The sequence below is a fragment of the Prionailurus viverrinus genome, chromosome B1 (assembly GCF_022837055.1).
Source record: "Prionailurus viverrinus isolate Anna chromosome B1, UM_Priviv_1.0, whole genome shotgun sequence".
NCBI classification, from domain to species: domain Eukaryota; kingdom Metazoa; phylum Chordata; class Mammalia; order Carnivora; family Felidae; genus Prionailurus; species Prionailurus viverrinus.
In genome coordinates this window covers 146676055-146696820 of record NC_062564.1, presented here as the reverse complement: position 1 = coordinate 146696820, position 20766 = coordinate 146676055, and the positions used below count along the sequence as shown (strand labels likewise).

Here is a 20766-nt window from a genome sequence, read left to right as displayed (position 1 = left end):
GCTTTTGAGAGAAAACTCATGACTTCTAAATTTTACTGTTTACTATCTGTTTCATATGGATATAGGTTTCTTTATGAATATTCAAGAAGACATTCAGAATTGGCAGTTTCTGTGATTTTAAGAGTGTATACAGTATATCAAAATTTATTGGGAAAATGCTGTAAATTAGAAAATCCTCTGGAATGCTATAGCCATGGGGTAAATTCCTTTTTATTTTTTAACTTGTTACTCATAAGTGGTTACAAACATGAGAATAATTCCAGCGCTGTTAATAGTGTCCTATTTTGTAAAATGATTGTGCATATGCTTGTTAATTGCGAGCACTGAACAAGGAATGTGATTCTCCTCTAAACCAAAGGCCACATCGTCATACTGTAGCAGTTCTCTATATGAATCCCTGTCTTGTACATTCTGTGCTTCACGAAACCTTCTCTGTGCAATCTCCTCTTTTAATGAGTGTCTCCTGGGCATAGTAGCTAGCAGCATGAAAGCACAGTGTATTAGGGTATGGGAAGGTTGACAGTTTCCAACAAGCAGTCCCGGAAACCATCCTTATTTCAGGCCAGATGATGTTGTTTACAGGCAGTAGCTCTGTTATGCATTTGACATGAAAAAAGCAGGTGACCTTACAAATCTGACCAGGTGATCACTTATCCACGGATTACCAGGAACCAAGTGACTCTGGCTTTTGTTATCTAAGCAGTGGCTTACATGTTTACAGAGGGTGGGGTGCTGGTGGAGGCTTGAAGGCATCCCTTGTCCTGTCTGGGCCCAAGCAGGTACATCTACCATCTTTCTGTTTCTAGAGAGAAGGATCGATGAAGGTAATTTAGTCCCCTGTAGGTGAGCACCCTTTTGTAGCCAGTAGACCTCCACAATAATCACTATGATAAAAGCATAAGCATGAACATTAATAACAGGATAAGCATGAACGTTAATAACAGGAGCGTGGGTGTTTAGAGTTTACAAAGCGACTTTACCATCAGCGTCCTATTTGATCCTGACACCAGTCCGGTGACATAGGTAATACCAGAATTATTAACTGTATTCTGGATGACGGTATTGAGTTTTAGAAGGTTTAAAAGACTTGCTCAATATCACACAGGCAGTAAAGGACAAGGCTAAGGGTTAAATCCAGGTAAATAGTTTGCAAATCTGGTAACATTTTCACTGTAACAAACACTGCTTATTAGGATCAGGTGCACTGGGTCTGATTGGTTAAGATGATAACCAGTCCTCCTACTGAAGAGTTAAGGTTAGAAGGTCGCTTGTATTTTCCCACTGGAATTTTATGTGCATGGCTGAAGAACTCTTTGAACTTGTGGTTACTTCTGAGAATTCCATTTGATTCATTTCAATGTGTATTTGTGGAGTGCTGTACTATATTGAAGGCTGGTAGATGTTTTTATTAAACCATGACTTCTTAATATGTACCTCTATTTCTTAAAAAATTTTTAATGTTTATTTATTTATTTTTGAGAGAGAGAGAAAGAGAGACAGAGTGTGAGCGGGGGAGGGGCAGGGAGAGAGGGAGACACAGAATCTGAAGCAGGCTTCAGGCTCTGAGCTGTCAGCACAGAGACCGACACAGGGCTCAAACTCATAACTGTGAGATCATGACCTGAGCCGAAGTCAGATGCTTAACCGACTGAGCCACCCCGGTGCCCTGTATCTGTATTTCTATTCTCTTTATCTGTGCTGTTTATGTAAAAAGGCTGTCTTATTAAATATAACCAACACACTCTGACCAATCAAACTTAGCTCTATAAACTACGTTTAGGAATGTCTTTTTGGCTTGATGAATGATTGCCTTATTCTTATAAAATACTCCATTTAAACCCACAAATGAGTTTATACACCAGAAACTAAACATCAATCTCGTACCACTTCTTTTCTCTGCAAAGTACATGGACATTCCTGCTTTACCAAAACATGTTTTTCAAGATTTGCAAACTCACTAAGTAAATAAAGCCCTGGATTTAGGAAAACAGTTACATTAAACTGTTACAGAAGACGGTTTTGCAATCTTACCTCAAGATATATTGTTACAGTGATAAATATTGATTATCTTTATTTTCCAGAAAGAGATGTTCCAAAGAGTGGTTGGTGAAAGCCATGAGCGTATAAAAAATCACTGTGATTTACGTGAGAAATTAGGAGATGCTAACTTCCATGACAGGTATGCTTCCAAGATATTGTCCAGGTTTATATGTTTGTTGGTGAGTTTTTGCTAACTCCTGATGCTGAGAGCTGCTATGAGTCTACATCCAACCTTAAAATGTCAGAGGCCAAGGAAAATGTGAGTTCAAAATTAACCTATCTTTGTTTTAATAATACAGATATCTACACAGACTTATGTGCCTTTACCTGGCTCTCCAGGCCAGTTTCCAGAATTCTGGTCAATGCCCACAGGTTAGGGAACCAAGCAGACCTTGACTCCCGTCCTGCAGTCTCTTCAAGGTCCTCTCCTTCACACCCCTCCCTCATATCCCTCACACCCCTCCCTCATATCTCTCCCTCACACATTTAGTTTGGGGGGCTTTGCCTGCAGAGTTTTTTGAATGTTTATTTTTGAGAGAGAGAGACAGACAGAGTGCAAGCGGGGGAGGGGCAGAGAGAGAGAGGGAAACACAGCATCCAAAACAGACTCTAGGCTCCAAGCTATGAGCACAGAGCCCAGTGCTGGGCTCAAACCCACGAACTGTGCGACCATGACCTGAGCTGAAGTCCGACGCTTAAGTGACTGTGCCACCGAGGCACCCCTGCCTGCAGTTTTAAGTCAAAGCTACAACAATCTAACTTAGGGTCCCTTTGTCAGTTTCAAGTCAGTTCCTATAGCAAATTTAGTATTTTCAGCACCTAGGGTAGAGATGAATGGATACCATAGCTATTTGCCGGAGAGAATACATAAACTTGTTGTGTGCAGAGACTGGTGGAACCCACTGTATTTAAAAGATTGGTATATCCAAAAACAAAAACCAATTTTTAGTAATCTTTAGGATCTTACTGTAATAGTCTATTTAGAAGCAGAGTGTTGGGGAAAAATCAGTTTGATATAGTGTCCAATAATATTGAGCTTAAAATAGATGTCCAGAATAATAGATCCAGAAAAACGTATTCTTTCCGAGAGAATATTTGGCTTATTACTTCTATGTTATGTTTGGTTGCAAATATCTGGCTTAAGGATTAGATCTTTGGTTCTCAAACTTTACAATACATCAAAATTACCTGGAGGACTTGTTAAAATACAGCCCCATCCCCAGAGTTTCTGATTCAGTAAGTCTGGGATTGGGCCTGAGAATGTGCATTTCTAGTAAGTTCCCAGGGCTGCTGATACTGCTGGTCTAGGAGTCCCACTCTGAGAACCACTGGATTAGGTTGCTTGTTTCATTGGATGTTACAACTAAATTCTTTCCCTGACTCCATTTCAATATAAAATGCAATGATCGAGTCTGATTTTTTGTTGTCTTCACATCTGGGTCTGTAAGAGTCTTCTTCCTTAAAAAATCTTTCTCATGTCCCTCTGTTCCCACCACTTTCCTAGTTCAGGATATCAGCGTCTCTCAACTGAATTTCCAGAATAGTCTTCAAACTGCTTCTTCCTTCACATTGCTTCTTGCTCACCTCCACTCATTCTTTACATGGCAACTATAATTACCCTAAAAATAATGCAGTTCTGATTCTGTAACTGAGCTTTCTTTCTTGTTCTGTTTCTGATTCCTCATTTCCTGCCCCCCTTCCAAAACAGAACAAAACAAAACAGAACAAAACAAAACCCACAAAACCAAACCAAAATCACATTCAGTGGCTTCCCTCCCACTTGCACTCCCTTTCACCTGGTTCATTTTTGTTGTTTTTAGATCTCAGCTCACGTGTCGTTTCCTCCAGGAGGCCTACCTGACCTGCCTGGGATGGGACTGCTTGCCATTCCATGTGTATCTACAGCACTGTGTACTCCCTCACTACCTCAAGGGTACCTGCTATCTTGCCCAGTACGGCGTGAGCCCCATGAGAGTAGGCACTATTTGCTGATCATTGTTGTAGGCCCCTGTTCCTACACATTGTAGACAACCAATGCAATCTTTAATGGACTGTGTACACAACTATTTCAGAAGCTGTCATCCAAATTAGCTGTCATAGTATCTTTGGTGGATCAGGGTAGAGCAACATGTGAGGTGAGAAGAGAATTCCAGGTATATTGATGAAGTTATTGGGCCATTGGAATAAAGATTAAAAAGAATTAAACCCAGTTTAATGCTTTGTTCAGCCTAAACCACAGTTTGTCAAATATTAAGGAAAACTCTGGAATTCTTCATCATTGGCACATAGTCGTTGCCAGGAGTAAGAGGAAATTATTCTTTCAGGCTCATAATCCTTTATACTAAGAAAGTCCCACAACTATCTGCTCAAGAGTTGGTTACATTCACGAAGAACATGGCAGCTGCTGCCACCAAATGTTGCCCACTGAGAGATGAGCAGCGATTTGTCTGCATGGAGGACTCGGTAAGCACATCTGTGACTTCATGTTTGCCTGCTCTTAAAGTCCTAATCCCCAACCTCCAGCAATCCATCTCATATTTGTGGACACATTCATGAACTGTCAATGGAGCATAATACTTCTGTCCCCAGGAGAAATTCTTTTAGGCCAACTCATGCCAATTGTCTTGATTAGCAGCAGGAGTAAGACTGTCACTTCCCTAATGGTGGCAATATCAGATTCAGTACGTCTTTGTCTGGATCATACCCTAGGGTCTAACTCTTGGATTTTCAAGTCAACAAAAATGACTTTGCCAACAACTTCAAAGATAATGCTGGTTTTAAACTAACTCGAATGTATAGGAAAACAACAACAGCAACAAACTAGTCTTCTTCCCGTTTCTCCTTTAATCTTACATAACTATCACACTCACAACATCTCTGACACCAAGTGTTTTCCCCCACGACAAGCAATTCTGTGTGACACCAGCTGAGTATCCTACAGTTTGTCTCATTCTGACACCATCTGTCTGGAGATAGTGTCAGATCCCACAGGTTAAGGGCTCAGTCCTATAAGACTGCTCCCATCCCACTTCAGATAACAATTACAAGTCCAATTGTAATTCTGTGTGATTCTGTGTGATTCTGACTGGTGAGCTATAAATCTGAGGTTCCCATGACTCCCTCCTCAGGTTTGATTAATTTGTTAGAGCAGCTCGCAGAACTCAGAGAAATACTTAAGTTTACAAGATAAGTAAAATGTATGATAAAGGATAAAGGTGAACGTCCAAATGAAGAGATACATAGGACTGGAAGAGATACATAGGGTCTGGGAGCATCCTGAGTGCAGAAGCTTCTGTCCCTGTGGAGTTGGGGTGTGTCACCCTCTTAGTATGTGGATGGGTTCACCCACCTGGGAGCTCTTCAACACCCATACTGCTGGGATTTTATAAAAACTTCCTTATGTATACATGATCAATTATTAACTCCATTTTCAGGCCCTCTCTCCTCTCTGGAAAATGGACGGGGGGGACTTAAAATTCCAAGCTTCTAATCACTACGTTGTCTTTCTGGGGACCAGTGCCCATCCACGAGCCCACACAGAGTTGCCTCATTAGGACAAAAGATGCTCCTAGTGCTCTTATCACTTAGGAATTTACAAGGGTTTCTGAAGACGGTTGGCAAGATCTAGGGTCAAAGATCAAATATTTATATTTTCTATTATCTCACATCAAACTCACAAGTGTTAAATTTATTAGACAGAATACCAGTGTGTTCATTTACAATGAGAAATGTCTTTCCAATGACAGCAATAATTGGGCCTAACAACTAGACTGCACTTTTTCCTGGATCAGAATACTTATGACGATGAAGTAGGATATGACTAGTGCAAATGGAATCAGAAGAAGGGAAAGAATAGTCTTAAGGGATATTTCTTCCAGGCTATAGTGAAGAATGATAAATTATGTCTTCCTCACAATGGAGAACATCCCTCTAGGTACCTGTATGCTCACATCTCCAAGATGTAGGCTCCAGGTCTCTCTCGAGTGGTATTATTTTAACACTACTAAATTCTTGTGTGGTGACAACTTTCTCTGCCCTATGTTCTTTTTTTTTTTTTTTTCAACGTTTTTATTTTATTTTTGGGACAGAGAGAGACAGAGCATGAACGGGGGAGGGGCAGAGAGAGAGGGAGACACAGAATCGGAAACAGGCTCCAGACTCCGAGCCATCAGCCCAGAGCCCGACGCGGGGCTCGAACTCCCGGACCGCGAGATCGTGACCTGGCTGAAGTCGGACGCTCAACCGACTGCGCCACCCAGGCGCCCCTCTGCCCTATGTTCTTGATAGAACAATTCTTTCATGCTAAATTGGTCTTTCTTCTGATAAAATATAATTTTTTTGATTGCAGATTTAAAACATTATTGTCTAGCCTAGTCTCCCTTTTATTTTATTTTAATTTTTTGTTATCTAGTCACTGCCTTTCTTGGGGAAGGACTGTCAGTTAGACTTCTAGATTCCTAAAGCCTTATTTTTAGGTGATCTCTTTGGTTACATTTAAAATGGATAAACTCATACATGAAATGTTGATGCTTATTGGCCTCAATGACTTCATCCCCAAATACCTAAATGATAGGGATTTGGGGGTAGTTGTACTTGGAAAGGCACATGGGCAGGCTTGCAGAGAGCATCAGGATAACAATCAGACACCATAGAAGCAAGGCAAGGTGACAGCTTTAGAAGAGGACCAGAAAATGAAGGAGATAATTGAAATAGGATACAAGGATTTCTCTCATCATTCATTCATTCGGCAAATATTCATAGAGCATCTACCATATGCCAAGTTCTGTGGCAGTTACAGATGTCCACTTACAAAAAAACAGAAACAAATTGGATTTGAGCTTCAGTCATATAACTGAGTCAAATTAGCAGTGCTGTTGACTTGAGGCTTGATTTTAATTTATTTTTTTTTATTTTTATTTATTTTTAAAAAAATTTTTTTTCAACGTTTATTTATTTTTGGGACAGAGAGAGACAGAGCATGAACGGGGGAGGGGCAGAGAGAGAGGGAGACACAGAATCGGAAACAGGCTCCAGGCTCTGAGCCATCAGCCCAGAGCCCGATGCGGGGCTCGAACTCACAGACCGCGAGATCGTGACCTGGCTGAAGTCGGACGCTTAACCAACTGCGCCACCCAGGCGCCCCAGCTTGATTTTAATTTAAAAGAACATAAGAAACTCCAACCTTAAGTCAACACTGGTCTATAAACTGGACTGGAGAGGAACCTGGAAGTGGAGTCCAAGTGAACTCAACTTAAGGATGAGAAGAGGGAGGACAAGTCTGGGAACCAGGCTGCACTTGACCCTCCTGATTTTTCCTAAACAGTGAAATCCAGGATGAACTAGCAGAAACCAGAATCTGAGAATACTTATTAGCCCTATTTTCTATGGAGTAAAAAAAAAAAACAAACAAAAAATGACCACAACCTTATGGCTCTTATTTTAATTCTCTTCTGGGAAAGGCGAAACTAATTCTTGGAGCTTTATGCAGAAGACACGAAGCAGAGCCTATCAATCCTGGTGTGGGTCACTGCTGTGAGGACTCATATGCCTTCAGGAAGCCATGCTTTGATGATCTGCAGGTAGATAGAACTTACATTTCTCCACCTTTATCCTGTGACCAAGTCATCAGCCTTAAAGAGGACTTGTGCAAAGCTCGGGAGGAGCAATTCCAAACTGAGAAGCAAAAGTAAGAATCTTTGTTTAGTTTGTTCTCTAATTTGTTCTGCCAGCAGGGGAGCAGGTACAGAGAATGGTAAACTGGGCTCAGATATAAACATTGTATAATGAACGGGTCAGCTAAATGTTATGTTGGAGGTCCAGTAGAATTGAGAATGTTGGCATATTTTGCAACTATGGCTATTGTGGTTGCTACCCCAATCAGATCAGTTAATGAGATTGAGTCTATTGGTCAGAAAATATTGACAGAGAAGTACATTAACGTATTTTTCCTAAAATGCAAAATTTGGAACATTTGCATGTGGGTGCATGCATGTATGTGTGTATGACATATACATATATAATGCATATGAAAACATTTATAAATTAGATAATTTTATGAACATAAGTTATTACTTTGCAAAGTACTATTCTGATTTGGCTGCTGTTAGCAATACTGAAGCCTACTGGTCAGAAATGCTGCCAGTAGAATACAACGTCTTTACATTTGAACAGGGTTTCCCAATGTGTATTCTAATGTAAAAGGTTTTCTGGATGAAGTCAGCAATGGGGTCTGTGGGTTGACTGCATGAGTCTGTTGATCTGGGGTGAGCCTCAACCATTCTCAGCTGGGCTTGCTCAGAAGACTCTATGGTCAGCTGCTAAGTCAGCTGGGAGTTGGCTGGCCTGGGCCACATGGTCTTCTGTCCTCCAGCAGGCTAACCTAGGCTTCTTCACATGGCAGCTGGGAGAAAGTGGCTGTGTGGAGGCCTCATGAGGCCCAGGTTTGGAAGCATGCAATGCCAATGCTTCTGTAAAGTAGGTCATGGGGGCAGCCCAGATTAAAGTGGTATGGAAATAGACTTCATTTCTTGATAGGAAGGGTTGGAAAGTCACATCATAAAGGACATGAATACAGAGAAAGATGGACAATTGGTCCATTTTTGTAATCTATCAGCCACCTGTGGATCATTAATATAGCTGTTGAAACTATAGAAAATGACAAATGTCAAGATAATGGTGGAAAAAGAGGCGATTAACTGGGTCTGAAGTCATCAGAAATGAGGGGGATGACAAGACTTTCTATATGCGGCAGAAATAAGTAAAGATAAGGGGTGTCAGAGTTTGATAACTTGTACTTCAAAGGAGCTGTGGCTTTCCAATGAAAATGAAGGAGTTATATTGAAAGCAGTAAAAAAGAACTAGATACAAAGGTAAGTGGATTTCAAGCAAAAACAGTCTCATCTTGCAAGGTCTTGGGGGAAGTTATGTGCTCTGGGTAGCTTCCTGTTTTCGTTTAGAGCAAGACAGAGAAGTTCAGAAGAGAAGCTGTGGATATGGGAATGTTTTCTTTTTTCTTAATGTTTATTTTTGAGAGGGGGGAGGGGGAGAGAGAGGGGCAGAGAGAGAGAATCTGAAACAGGTTCCAGGCTCTGAGCTGTCAGCACACAGCCCGATGCGGGGCTCGAACCCATGAACCGTAAGATCATGACCTGAGCCGAAGTCGAACACTTAACGGACTGAGGCACCCAGGTGCCCTGGGAACGTTTTCTTGAGAAAGCCTCATGTTACAGAGGAGACAGAGGACCAAAAGAGCAGGAGATGGGTCAGATTAAGGGCATAGAAACATCAGCATCATGACAGATGATCTGGGAGGCTTAGATTTCTGGTTGTGACTGAGGCTGAGGTGACAGAGACATCACGGGCTGGGCTTTGGAAGTAGCACACACAGCACAGAAAACTTTAGGGCAGCTGATTTGTTCTTTGCCACTGACAGCACAGGTGATTAAGATCTCACAGGCGGTTGGCATTTTCTCCAATTCTCCCCACTCCTGCGTAGACGGATCAAACGGAACGCATTGTCAGGTCTTAGTAAAGAGACTACTTGCTTGCTGCTGAAGACAAAGAGTTCTCTTTCTTAGTGGCATTGATCATCCATCTCTTCGCTCCCATCCAGCTCCTGAGCTTAGAGCCAACATATTCTCATGGTCCAGGCATTCTCCCTCAGCAGGAATTCTGCTGCTGGTGAATGTGATGTTAGAGGCCCCATTTGGAGTTGCCAAAAGTGACTGTTCTAGAAAAAGCCAAAGGGTGAAATTCTAATATCCCTGAATCAGCAGGATGCATTGAAAGCACTCCTACCCCTGACGGTGGGGCGGTTCCCTCCAATGCCCCTGATCATGTCCTCAGGAGAAAGCATGCAAGCCCTCCTCCTCATTGTTCCTTCTCCCCCAACTTCATTAGAAATGGTAGCTTACTGTATTTCTAGTTAATTTATTTACTCGAAGACATGCATTTGCAGGGTCTAAATACTGTTGGTCCAACAATATCATCTTGCCAAGTGAGGCAAAGTTTTTGTTGCTTCTGGAATGAATACATACTCATGGGCAGCAAGCACAGGTTGTTGCTTGGTCTGTTTTATCACAGTACTTGCAATTCCTACGCCAGCTGACCCTTGGAATCCTTTCTTCAGTTCTCCAAGGTGAGCCAGTCACAAACTAGCCTTTAAAACCTCCCAGTCAGCACCCAAAGACTGTTGAGACATTTAGTTAGCCATTCTTTCTTTAGTTCAGGCTTGATGTGAGAATGTAGAAGAACGAGGTCTCTTTTCCTTCTAGCGTGCAAATTTTCTTCCTCTTGAGGAAGTCTCTGAGTATTGATAGGCACTACTCTATGTATGGCATCTCATCAAATTTATGAGGGAGATAACATTATATGCCATTTTAATTGTAAGGAAACCGAGGCTCAGAAGGCAAGAAGACTTAGTATGAGACTATGCAACAGGTAAATAGTTGTTGAGCTGCAATTTTCACCCAAGCTACCTGGCTGTAACTACCAACATATAGCTCTTAGTGTGCCAGAATCAAGGGGTTATAATATTAGTTATAATTTCTTAAACATTGAGTTATTCTATAAAGGCTAGATAATAAAAAGTATAAAATATTAGGAATCGTCCCTGTCCTAGCGAAATCACTGTGTTCTCTGTATGGAGAAAACAATAGCATACAGATAGTTAATGTAGAGATTTCTGGAATATTCTGGGAAGATCCATATTGGGAGTCAAGGGTCAAGCTGGAAAAAAACCCTTCTTACTTCCTGGGATAGTGGCAAGGGCTCTGTATGACTGGCTGTCACAGCATAAATTTGCAAAAACACAAAAGGAAAAACAAACAAAGGAGTTTCTGGAGAGGAAAGAAAAATTCAGCAGGATAGAAGAGAAAGTAGGAGTTGAGATCATGTAATAAGACAGAGACAATAAAAAGGAAATAGAAGTTCGAAGTAAAAGAATTTAAAATCCAGTTAAAAATATTGAGTGGCAATGAGAAGATTTAAGAGAGTATATAAAGATTTAAGATAGTATATAAAGACTAGACTATGCTTTAAATGAAGTGGTGGGTAAATTTAATGAAAATAAAAGATTAATATCATAGAAATGAAAAACTGAAAACAAGCTGATGGTACTGAGAATCAAAACTAGGATTTAAGATTTAAAAAGGTAAGTTAAAAATTGTAAGCTAAAAACATAAAGAATTAAGGGAGCTTTTTAAAAATTTTTATTATAATTTTTTTAAGGGAACTGTTTTTAAATAACAGCAGTAGGGTTGGTAGGTAGAAAGATCAGAGTGGGAGAGGAAGGAAGTGGTCAGGAGGGGTAAATCAACTCCAAGCAGGTCACAAGTATGTGACAGTCTGGGGGGGAGGGAGTCAAGCTTTTAAGTGGCACAGAATCCCCCACTTTAGAAGCAGCAGCCTTTATATCTGGGGTTTTAAGGAGAGATATCATGACATCCTGATACCCCTGCTATGAATCTCATTCCCAGACTTTTTGTCTTCTCATAATGGGATCCTTTTCTTCCCCTTGCTGGTTCCAGGATGATTGGAGTGTTTCTCCTGGTTGAAAGAAGCAGTTGCTCTCTGGTGTTCTGGAAACATAGCAGTCTTGCCCGTTTTCCCCCTACTGGTCCCTCTGGGGAAGTGCCTTTGGAAACCAGCCCACCCAGCAGGAGAAAGAGGAAAGCCTGGTGACTCAGGCATAAGTGAAGGAAGGGAGAGAAACTGTTGGGGGTGAGACTAGAGAGTTTGGGAGGGGCCAAACCATGAACACACTTGGATCCCACAGCTTGTGAGACAAGAGGAGGGTATAGACAAGGGAGCTTTCCTGCCTCTCCCGTTAGGTTTCTCTATTACTGTGGGATCTACAGCTCAAATCCTCAGGGAAATTGTAAAGATGCTCGTTAATTCTTTGCTGAATGAATAAGTGAATAAATAGGAGGAGAGCTGTGACAATGTACTATTTATTGTGGGAGTCAGGGAGGACGGGAACCATGGTTGGGCAACCGTTAATTTGAAATGGAAGCAAGTTGTGCTATGATTATTATAATTGTTCATCGTTCTTATTATCTTTTACATTATTTATTGCCTTAAGTACACCAGTTACTGTACTCAGCCCTTTAAGACATTATTTTTGGTCCTTGAAAATACCTTGCAATGTAGGTGTTCAAATTTACTTTTTATAAAGGTCAGAGAGGTTAAGAATCTCACTTACCATCACACTAACTAGTTGAACCAAAGTAAGTTTGACTTCAAAGTCTGTGCCCTCTTTATGCTATTAGAAGGAAAGAGAAGTCCAGATTTTGCATGAACCAGGGGTAAACCTCGTCCCCTTCCTATGCCAGCTTCTGGCCTTTTGGTGCTGAATGCCCTAAGCCAGACTACAGAAGCCCCAAATGAGTGTTTGGAAATAGGGTCATTCCCACAGTGTAAGTATCCCTGACAGCTAGTGTTTATTGCCTGGGACTTAAGTAATCCTATGCTTTCATGGATAGGTCAGTGAATTTCATCATCATGGGTAATATTGTTTCTATAGGAAAGTATATTTTAAGACAAAACCCACCAAATTCCAATGGGAAATAGCCTGTATTTCTCCACCTTTACTAATTAATTTCTTAAAAACCGATACTGATTATTTGAAGGTAGGGTAAACTTCTTTGATTATTTATCTAACCATACAGACTTAAATTATATAGAGGCACTTAGAAACGAATACAGCATTTTCTTTCAAGTGGGATCAGGTTTAGGTCTAATTAGAAGAGTAAATATGTACAGAACAGCTGGGTAGAAAAAATGCTGATACTATTCTATTTCTTTTTAAAATATTGGTTTATGTTATTATTGAAGTAATGCACAATCATTGCAGAAAACTTAGAAAGTACACAAGAGAGAAGGAAAAATCATAATGATTTTATTCCAACACTGCAGTTACCCATTATAAATATATGTGTAGTATAAGAATACATGTCACATATGTATGCAAGTGCACACTCCCACAATTGCCCTTTGTGGTTCTAATATTTAATAATACAAGTTTTGCACAGCCTTGCGACTACCTGCTTCCACAAATCTCAGTCCCAGCAATTATCCCTAGAGTCCTCAGGGGAGAGCTTATGAAACTCCCTCCCCCTCCCCCTTGGAGCATTCTCCAAGCATGCTCTCCCTGGCACCACTCCTGGGCCACTGGGAACAGTCATGCCCTCCAGGGGCTGCTGTCACCTGCTCAGCTGCAGACTGGATCCCTTGAAATGACAAAGCTACTTTATGTTTTGTTGTAAGAAGAAAGACAGCCCTTTCCCCTGACTCCCAGGATTATGCCCTTTCAGCAGGTACCAGGGCGGGGCTGCTCCCGTGTGTCTTCATGGTTTGCAGAACTTTAACGAAAGTTCTCTTACGGTGCTTTTTCAAAGAGTTACCCTGATCCCATGTGACTCAGAAATGAGTCCAATGAAGGCTTGGTTCGGGAACCACAGAATCATTGCTTCTTCCCCTGACCAAGCCTTTCTTCCGGGACGGGAAGGGTATGAGCCTGACTTCTTGTGTCTGGATGAGTTCTCCCACGTGGTTCCCAATCCTCATGCCTTCTGGGAGGCAGGCTCACTTCCCTGGTTTGCTGTATATGCCCAGAACTATAACACTCCCAGGGAATGTTTCTAATGCAAAATGGAGAGGACATAGAACCTTATTAAAAAGCTAACAGACAGTATTACATGGGATAACATCGATAAGTTATCGCACCTTGCCTGGATCATAGTAAACATCAGCATACTCAGAAGATGTTGGCCGTTGCCATTTTTTTAAATATTTCTGGGGGGAGGTGGCGGGGGTGTGAGAGTTGGAGGAGTGGGAGAGGGTGAGGCTGAAACGGCTAGTTCAAAGAGGCATGTCCCCTGGGCTGCCATGTTAAGCTGGATACCTTATTTTATTAATGGGATCAGCATGCTATGGGCAACAGGGCACGGCTGTTTTTGTAGGTCCTGAGGGCACTGCTTGATTGGGCTAGGCTTGAGAGCTGCGAATGGCCAAGTTTGCTTTACCCACGTCCCCCTCTTTGCTCCCGGTGCCTGCCTTCCCTGTGAGTGACCATGCTCACTGCCGCACAGTGCCTGAGCTGTGCCACTTACATGTGGGGGACTTCGCTGTTAGTCACTGCTGGGCAGCAAAAGGTGGTGGCATCTCAGTCCATGAGTCGAATGACTCAGCAAGTTGCTTGGGCCAGCGGCCCACATTGAGGTAGCTGGGAGAAGAGGAGGGCGTGTCTGGGGCCCAGAGTGAACCTAACCACAGTGCGTACCTCCTCCCTCATTGCCTGGTCTCTCTTCTCCCTCTTCTCCAGCTGACGCAACTGGACACAAACTGTGGCTGCCACATGGGGCAGCCCACCCCAGGCAAACAGGGGTTTGGAGTATCACATTGCACTTCTATATTAGCCTCCATTTACCTGTCTATGGGCAAAGCCTAAAATCTTTACTATCTGGAATTATTTACTGGACGTCTGGTTTAAATTGTCATAGAAATAGCTACTTAGAGCTTTGAGATATTTTCTTTCATACCCATCCAAGGCACAAATAAGGCCACTAGGTAGTATACATGTGAACTTGAAAATGAAGAATAAGGAAAGGTTTTTGGTGAAACAGTAGAAGACGGATTAATGTATATTTTCCCCACCCTTCCTTATTTTCCTTGTGGTTAAATCTGTCTTGGTCTAAAACAAAAAAAAAAAAAAAAAAAAAAAAAAGAGAGAGAGAGAGAAAGATAACATTGGAAGATTTGGAATACTATTTCGTCAAGTAGAGAGACAGAAACCAGGTTACACTTTTGGAGATTCATAGTGGCAAGAAACTAGAGTTGTGGGGGAAACTCTTTTGTGAAGGAAATCGGAGATGACTGTCAATCCATTATAGTTTCATATTAGTTTATTGGTTTATCATTAATAACATATGAAGGACCCTCAACTTCGAGGTGTGCTATACTTGTAATATTTATTTGGAAGTTAGTTGTTCAGAATAAATGTTCATTACAAAATGCGATAGGAAAAAGCATTTAATTTTAAGATATAATCTATTTATCATCCAATGTAATGAAAAGAGAAAACAAACATGTTTACCCTAGTAATAGTCATGTAAAATAATTAAATTTAATGTATCAATTATGTTAAAGAGATGTACTGGAAGAAAAGTATGTTGGATAAAACACAGAGATGGAGATGGGCAGTGTGAAAAGTATGAATACACCATGGCATTTTCAGGGCTTTTAAATATTTTTAAAATGTATTTATTGTTGGCAGAGAGCATGTGGGTGCATGTGTGTGGGGAAGGGGCAGAGAGAGAAGGAGAAAGAGAGTCCTAAGCAGGCTCGGAGCTGTCAGTGTAGAGCCCGACGTGGGGCTCAATCTTGATCTCGCGGGAGATCACGACCTGAGCGGAAATCAAGAATCGGATGCTTAACCAACTGAGCCACCCAGAGGCCCCAGGCCTTTCATAAACTTCAGAGTGGGAGTGACAAAGAGGCGTGGGTGGTGTTCAGCTCTAAGTTAGCAGGGCAGGTGTGCAGGCTGGCCATCTAGAACTCAGGCAGCACTTGCATTTTTGCCACTGATTTCCGATTCAGGCTCCTGAGCAATCTTGTGAAGCAGAAACCACGGGCAACGGAGATGCAGTTCCAATCAATTATTGCAGATTTCGCTCACCTGGTGGAGACGTGCTGCCAAGCAGAGGAAAGTGAAATGTGCTTCAGAGGAGAGGTATCCCTGTTTCCTTGTCTATTCTCTTAGGATTTATTGAAGTTCTAAACAAAGTACTTTCTCCATTCCAAACGTGAACGGATTGGGAGAAAAGCACAGTGTAGACGGATTGGTGTAATTGACTACATTTAGGTTCAGGGTATGTTACTATTTATGCTTATTTGAGGAAACCAGCAGAATTGAATACCAGAGTCGTGGCACCAGATGGAGGTGGATTGGGGTTGGGAGAGAGAAACATGAACTGAAGACTTTGGTAATTGTAGAGAAACGGTGTCCTTAAAAATAGAGTGAAATTTTAAAGAAATGACAGTTTGAAGACCTTATGGGCAAACTGTAGTTTTGTTCCAGAAATTTCTGGAGGGCACAATAGGGAATAGTTGCCAAATGTAATTGGGGCTTAACTAAGGAATCAGGGACAAGGGTTTCATTTTCTTAGTGGCCAGAAGATCATTGGAATAGGGGTGAAGACTACAGAGAGGAAAGAGAAATGACCAGAAAAGAGTGCTCGTGCTTACTCACCAAACTGACTGCTACATTAGTTTCTGTAACTAATCTAATTGCGTATGGTTACCAAGTAAATGATTTTTCCTAAGATGGTAAAGTTATAGGACTTAAACTGCTAAGAATATCATGGTAGGCTGTGGCCCAGAAAATTCATGTCAATTCATGGAAGGGACCTAGGACAAACTGCTCTCCCAGGGACGTGATTCAAGGAGCAGAAACTCAGATATTGTAGTATCTGAGTAAAGGAATGCAAGTGTGTAGTTAAAAAAAAATAATAATAAAGCAGTCTTTATAGTGAAAACAGGCTGTGGATGGTTCAGATGGGGGATATGTCTAGCGATGGCCGAGGGAAATGTTTTCACGGGTAACAATTTTCCTGAATGCCTTGATTACCTTCAGTGGCTCTTTTCTACCTATTCACTAAACTGTACATGTGTTTATGTTAAAAGTCACATATCTATAGTCTAGCCAAGGGCAGGCAAACTACAGCTCTCAGGCTAATGGACTCCACTTCCTGTTTATATTAATAAGGTTGTATTGACACACAGCCCTGCCCGTTTATTTACATATTGTCTATGGCTGCTTTCTGTCTATAAGAGCTGAATTAAGTAATTGCAGGATTGAGTGGCTGTGACAGAGACTGCGTGAACTGCAAAGCCCTCAAATATTGACTATCAGGCTGCTCACAGAAAAACTTCACTGACTCCCAGATTAGTTGATACAAAAAATGAAAGTAATCACCTATGCTAGAATCTATTTATTTTAGTTTTTTTTTAACGTTTTATTTTTGAAAGACAGAAAGAGAGCTCGAGCAGGGGAGAGGCAGACACAGAATCTGAGACAGGCTCCAGGCTCTGGGCTGTCAGCGCAGAGACTGATGCGGGGCTTGAACCCATGAACTGTGAGATCATGACCTGAACCACAGTCGGACGCTTAATTGACTAAGCCACCCAGGCGCCCTTCTATTTATTTATTTTAAAGCCTTTTTACTTTTTGTAAAGCATTCAGAAAACATGTTTCCATCTAAGCGACAACTCCATAACCACACAGATCAACACTTTGAAGAAGGGCCTAGACTGGGAACTCCCAAGGGAATTTTCTTGAGGCATTCTTGCTCCTGAGTGAGAATACTACTTGCTCAAACTGTTTAACCAATGTCCTGCTAGGAAGATTTCTGTGCTCTTTCCCCCACATTTTTTGCCTAACAGTAATCTTCAACTTAGTGGTTGAAAAGCCCAATATCTTCCCCTTTCCCCCTTCCTTCTCTACTTTCTTTTAGGATTTCTCTCCCCCAAATTAAAGGAGAAAACAGAAGCTATCTGAAGAATATATCATGTTAATTATAATTTGCCAGAATTACTTCTTCAGATAAAAATGCTTATTATCTGTAATTATGCATTATCTCTAAAGTTTGGTCAAGTTGATCCTTGTATGATTATTCCAAGGCAGTGAGTCTGAAACTTTAGTGTGCATTAGAATCATTTACAGAGCTTACTCAAACAAAATCAGTGTTTTCCACCCCAGGGTGTCGGATTTCAGTAGTTCTGGGATGGGGTCTGATAATTTGCATTTCTAACAAGTTCTGGGTGCTGCTGGTGCTGCTGGTTTGGGGACCACTTTAAGGATCACTTTAGTAAGGTGCAAGTAGGTAATCATAAACTGTTCCCCCATTCCCTCCCCATGTTTCTGAATTGTCTAATTCTCAGTGAGAAGTTGGAACCAAGGACAGTAACAGAAATAATGAAACAATTGGAAAATAACATATTTATAAAAGGAAGTGAAAGGATTTGTGGATATTAGATATGAAGATAAGACTGGAATATTTACAAAATAACCTTATAGTATATAAACAGGCTTAGCAAAACATGTGGGAACGGATGATAAAACTACTTTAGAATCTTATCCTCAAGAATTTGTGCAAATCGCCATGCTTCTGTGTTTGTGAAAGGAGTCTAGGTTTGACAATAGGGCAGAGGAATAATGCCTAGAGACTCCAGGAGCCTCCATGGAACCACGACCCCAGAAGCTCAGAGGCTCAGCCAGTTGGCAGTCTGTGGCTGTTCCAAGTTACCTATAAAAGACTAACCACTCCAGGGACCTACGGGCATTTTCTTTGTTTTCTTTTCTGATATTATAGTAGTCAATTATGTAAACCTGTCCTGCCTGCTAAAAGAGAGGGTGAGCAGGTTTGAAGACTGCCTTTCTAGCTCTGGCTGTTGGGAGGACAAAGCATTTTTAGATAAGATGGAAGACATAGTTTGAGAAGGAAGCCAAATTCTAAGGAGAAAAAGGGTGAACCAACAATGTTGGAATGTTGACAAGAGAAAAACGAATATATAAGAGGAAAAAAAAAAGAAACTCGGCTATACAGGGTGAATTTGGATTGTCCAAAGAACGGGCATCTCTCACATTTCATGAAATAATAACACAAATTGTAGACCTCAGCAGGTTCAAGGAGAAAACCCTACTCACAGATACTCTCTGCCAGGTCAACGGGGAATGATAATTATAGCCTGAGATATTTCTCTGTCAACCAGCAGAGTATAATATAGAAGAAAGCAAACATGAATTAGCAGAAATGTGGGCAGGTTGGAACAATGCTTTGAAAATAATACATGCAATTTCACAATGAAAAAAAGCGAAGGTCTACTTTTAGATGCGACTTAACACAAGTTCATGGGAAAAGATCTGCTGGGTAAGTAGTCTGTACCCAACAACTTGATGGGTCTACTGTCAGAGCCACTGTAGTCTTGGATGCATTTCCAAAGAAAAAACAAGGACCAGGTTAAGCAAGGTGATAATCCCAACGTAGGTGGATCAACGTGGGTGAACTACCAATGCAGGTGGTCACAGGTTACTATGTTCAGTTTGTTATAATACATTACACAAGCTTTGAAAATTATATAAGCAATACATGAACACAACAAGAGCTCAAACAGAACACCAGGGTACATTTCCCCTTCCCAATTTTGAGTTATTTCTTCTAGTTTTCCTAGTGATTCCCATCATCACCTTAATAGTTTCCTAAAATATTCAAAATATTCACATCACATAATGAATATGGTGTGCTTCTGCTGACTTCAAGAACCCTATCCGGAGACTCTTTCTTAATTTATTTAAAAGTATTTTTAGTTCTTTTATTGCTTCTATTTCTTGGCCCTTCAGTTCCAGTCAGCAGCTAATGATTCTCCCAAACATAAGTAACATGTCTAAACTTCCTTTGACTTCCTGCCAAGTTTACTTTTTAAAGCTATACCATTGTTCTACATTGTCTGGGTTTATGTATCTGCTTATTAAATACAAAGTTTATATACTTTGTTCAGAAGTTAATGCTAAAAACTGGAAATGATTCAATAGTATATTTAATTGTGTGTTTACTTTGAATATTACTTATATCAGTACCATGAATGGATTGACCAACTGAATGATTTACCCTGTTAAAAGGTGTAGAAATTAAATGAACACTCTTCTCTTACCACTACCAGCTGCAGAAAATCATGCCACTTTTATTTAGTTTCACATATTTGGACTATGATTTTCTTGTATATCCTTCTGTATTTAAGAGTTTCTAATTGCCTTTCTTTTTTTCTGTTGGCAAATAAAGCACGCACTTTCATCAGATTACTAGAATGTTTTAAGTTCTTAATAAGACAGTTTTTTAATAGAATATTCTGTCATCTTAAAAGAATATTTCAAAAAGCCCTCTGAGCTAATCTTTCAATCAGATGTAGTTATTTCTGGACTTATCCATGGCTATTCACATAGGGTTTCATTTCAGTGTAATCCTGGGTAAATTGGACTATTTCTAAATACAATTTTTTTGTTTTTTTCTTGGACTAGTTTACATTTTGTTGGGCTACATTCTTAACATATGTACATATGTATGTATGTATTATTTCAGAATAATATATAAACTTTCTGGGTCCTTGTATTTTATTATTTTTTAAAGTTTATTTATTTTGAGAGAGACAGACAGAGAGAGAGAGAGAGAGAGAGAGAGAGAGAAAGCCTGGGGAAGGGCAGAGAGAGAGAATCCCAAGCAGGCTCTGTGTTGTCAGTGCAGAGCCCAACACAGGGCTTGATCTCACAAAACATGAGATCATGACCTGAGCTGAAATCAAGAGTCAGAAGCTTAACCGATTGAGTCACCCAGGGGCCACTGGGTTCTTGTATTTTAAAATATTATTTTGTCCATATATTTGCACAATATTTTTGCTGGTATGTCAATGGTTCTTTAGGTGTAAACAATAGGATCAAATTCTGGCTAAGTAATATTAGTTTATTGAAAGAATAGTGGTGGCTACAGTTTCAAAAACAAGCTGAGCGGTAGACCAAAACCAAAAGCAACTCAGAAATTAGTGACTTTCTGGTATTTTACTGCTATGACATATCATCATTTCATTATTCTTAACCCCTATTTTTGCACTTTGATATTTTGGTCAGTGTCATACTGATGGCCTCTTTCTTCCCCTTTAGCAGTTCATCAATATCTC

The 20766-nt window shown here is 40.7% G+C and overlaps 1 protein-coding gene across 1 annotated transcript in view; it reads left to right on the top strand.

Annotated features, from left to right (window-relative positions):
- Positions 1-20766, top strand: part of LOC125164498 (alpha-fetoprotein-like) — a 49409-nt gene that overhangs the window by 26755 nt on the left and 1888 nt on the right. The window contains exons 9-13 of the mRNA XM_047857267.1: positions 66-198; positions 2082-2179; positions 4365-4503; positions 7500-7726; positions 15637-15769. Coding sequence (XP_047713223.1) covers positions 66-198; positions 2082-2179; positions 4365-4503; positions 7500-7726; positions 15637-15769 — 730 coding nt within the window. The remainder of the gene's footprint in view (positions 1-65; positions 199-2081; positions 2180-4364; positions 4504-7499; positions 7727-15636; positions 15770-20766) is intronic.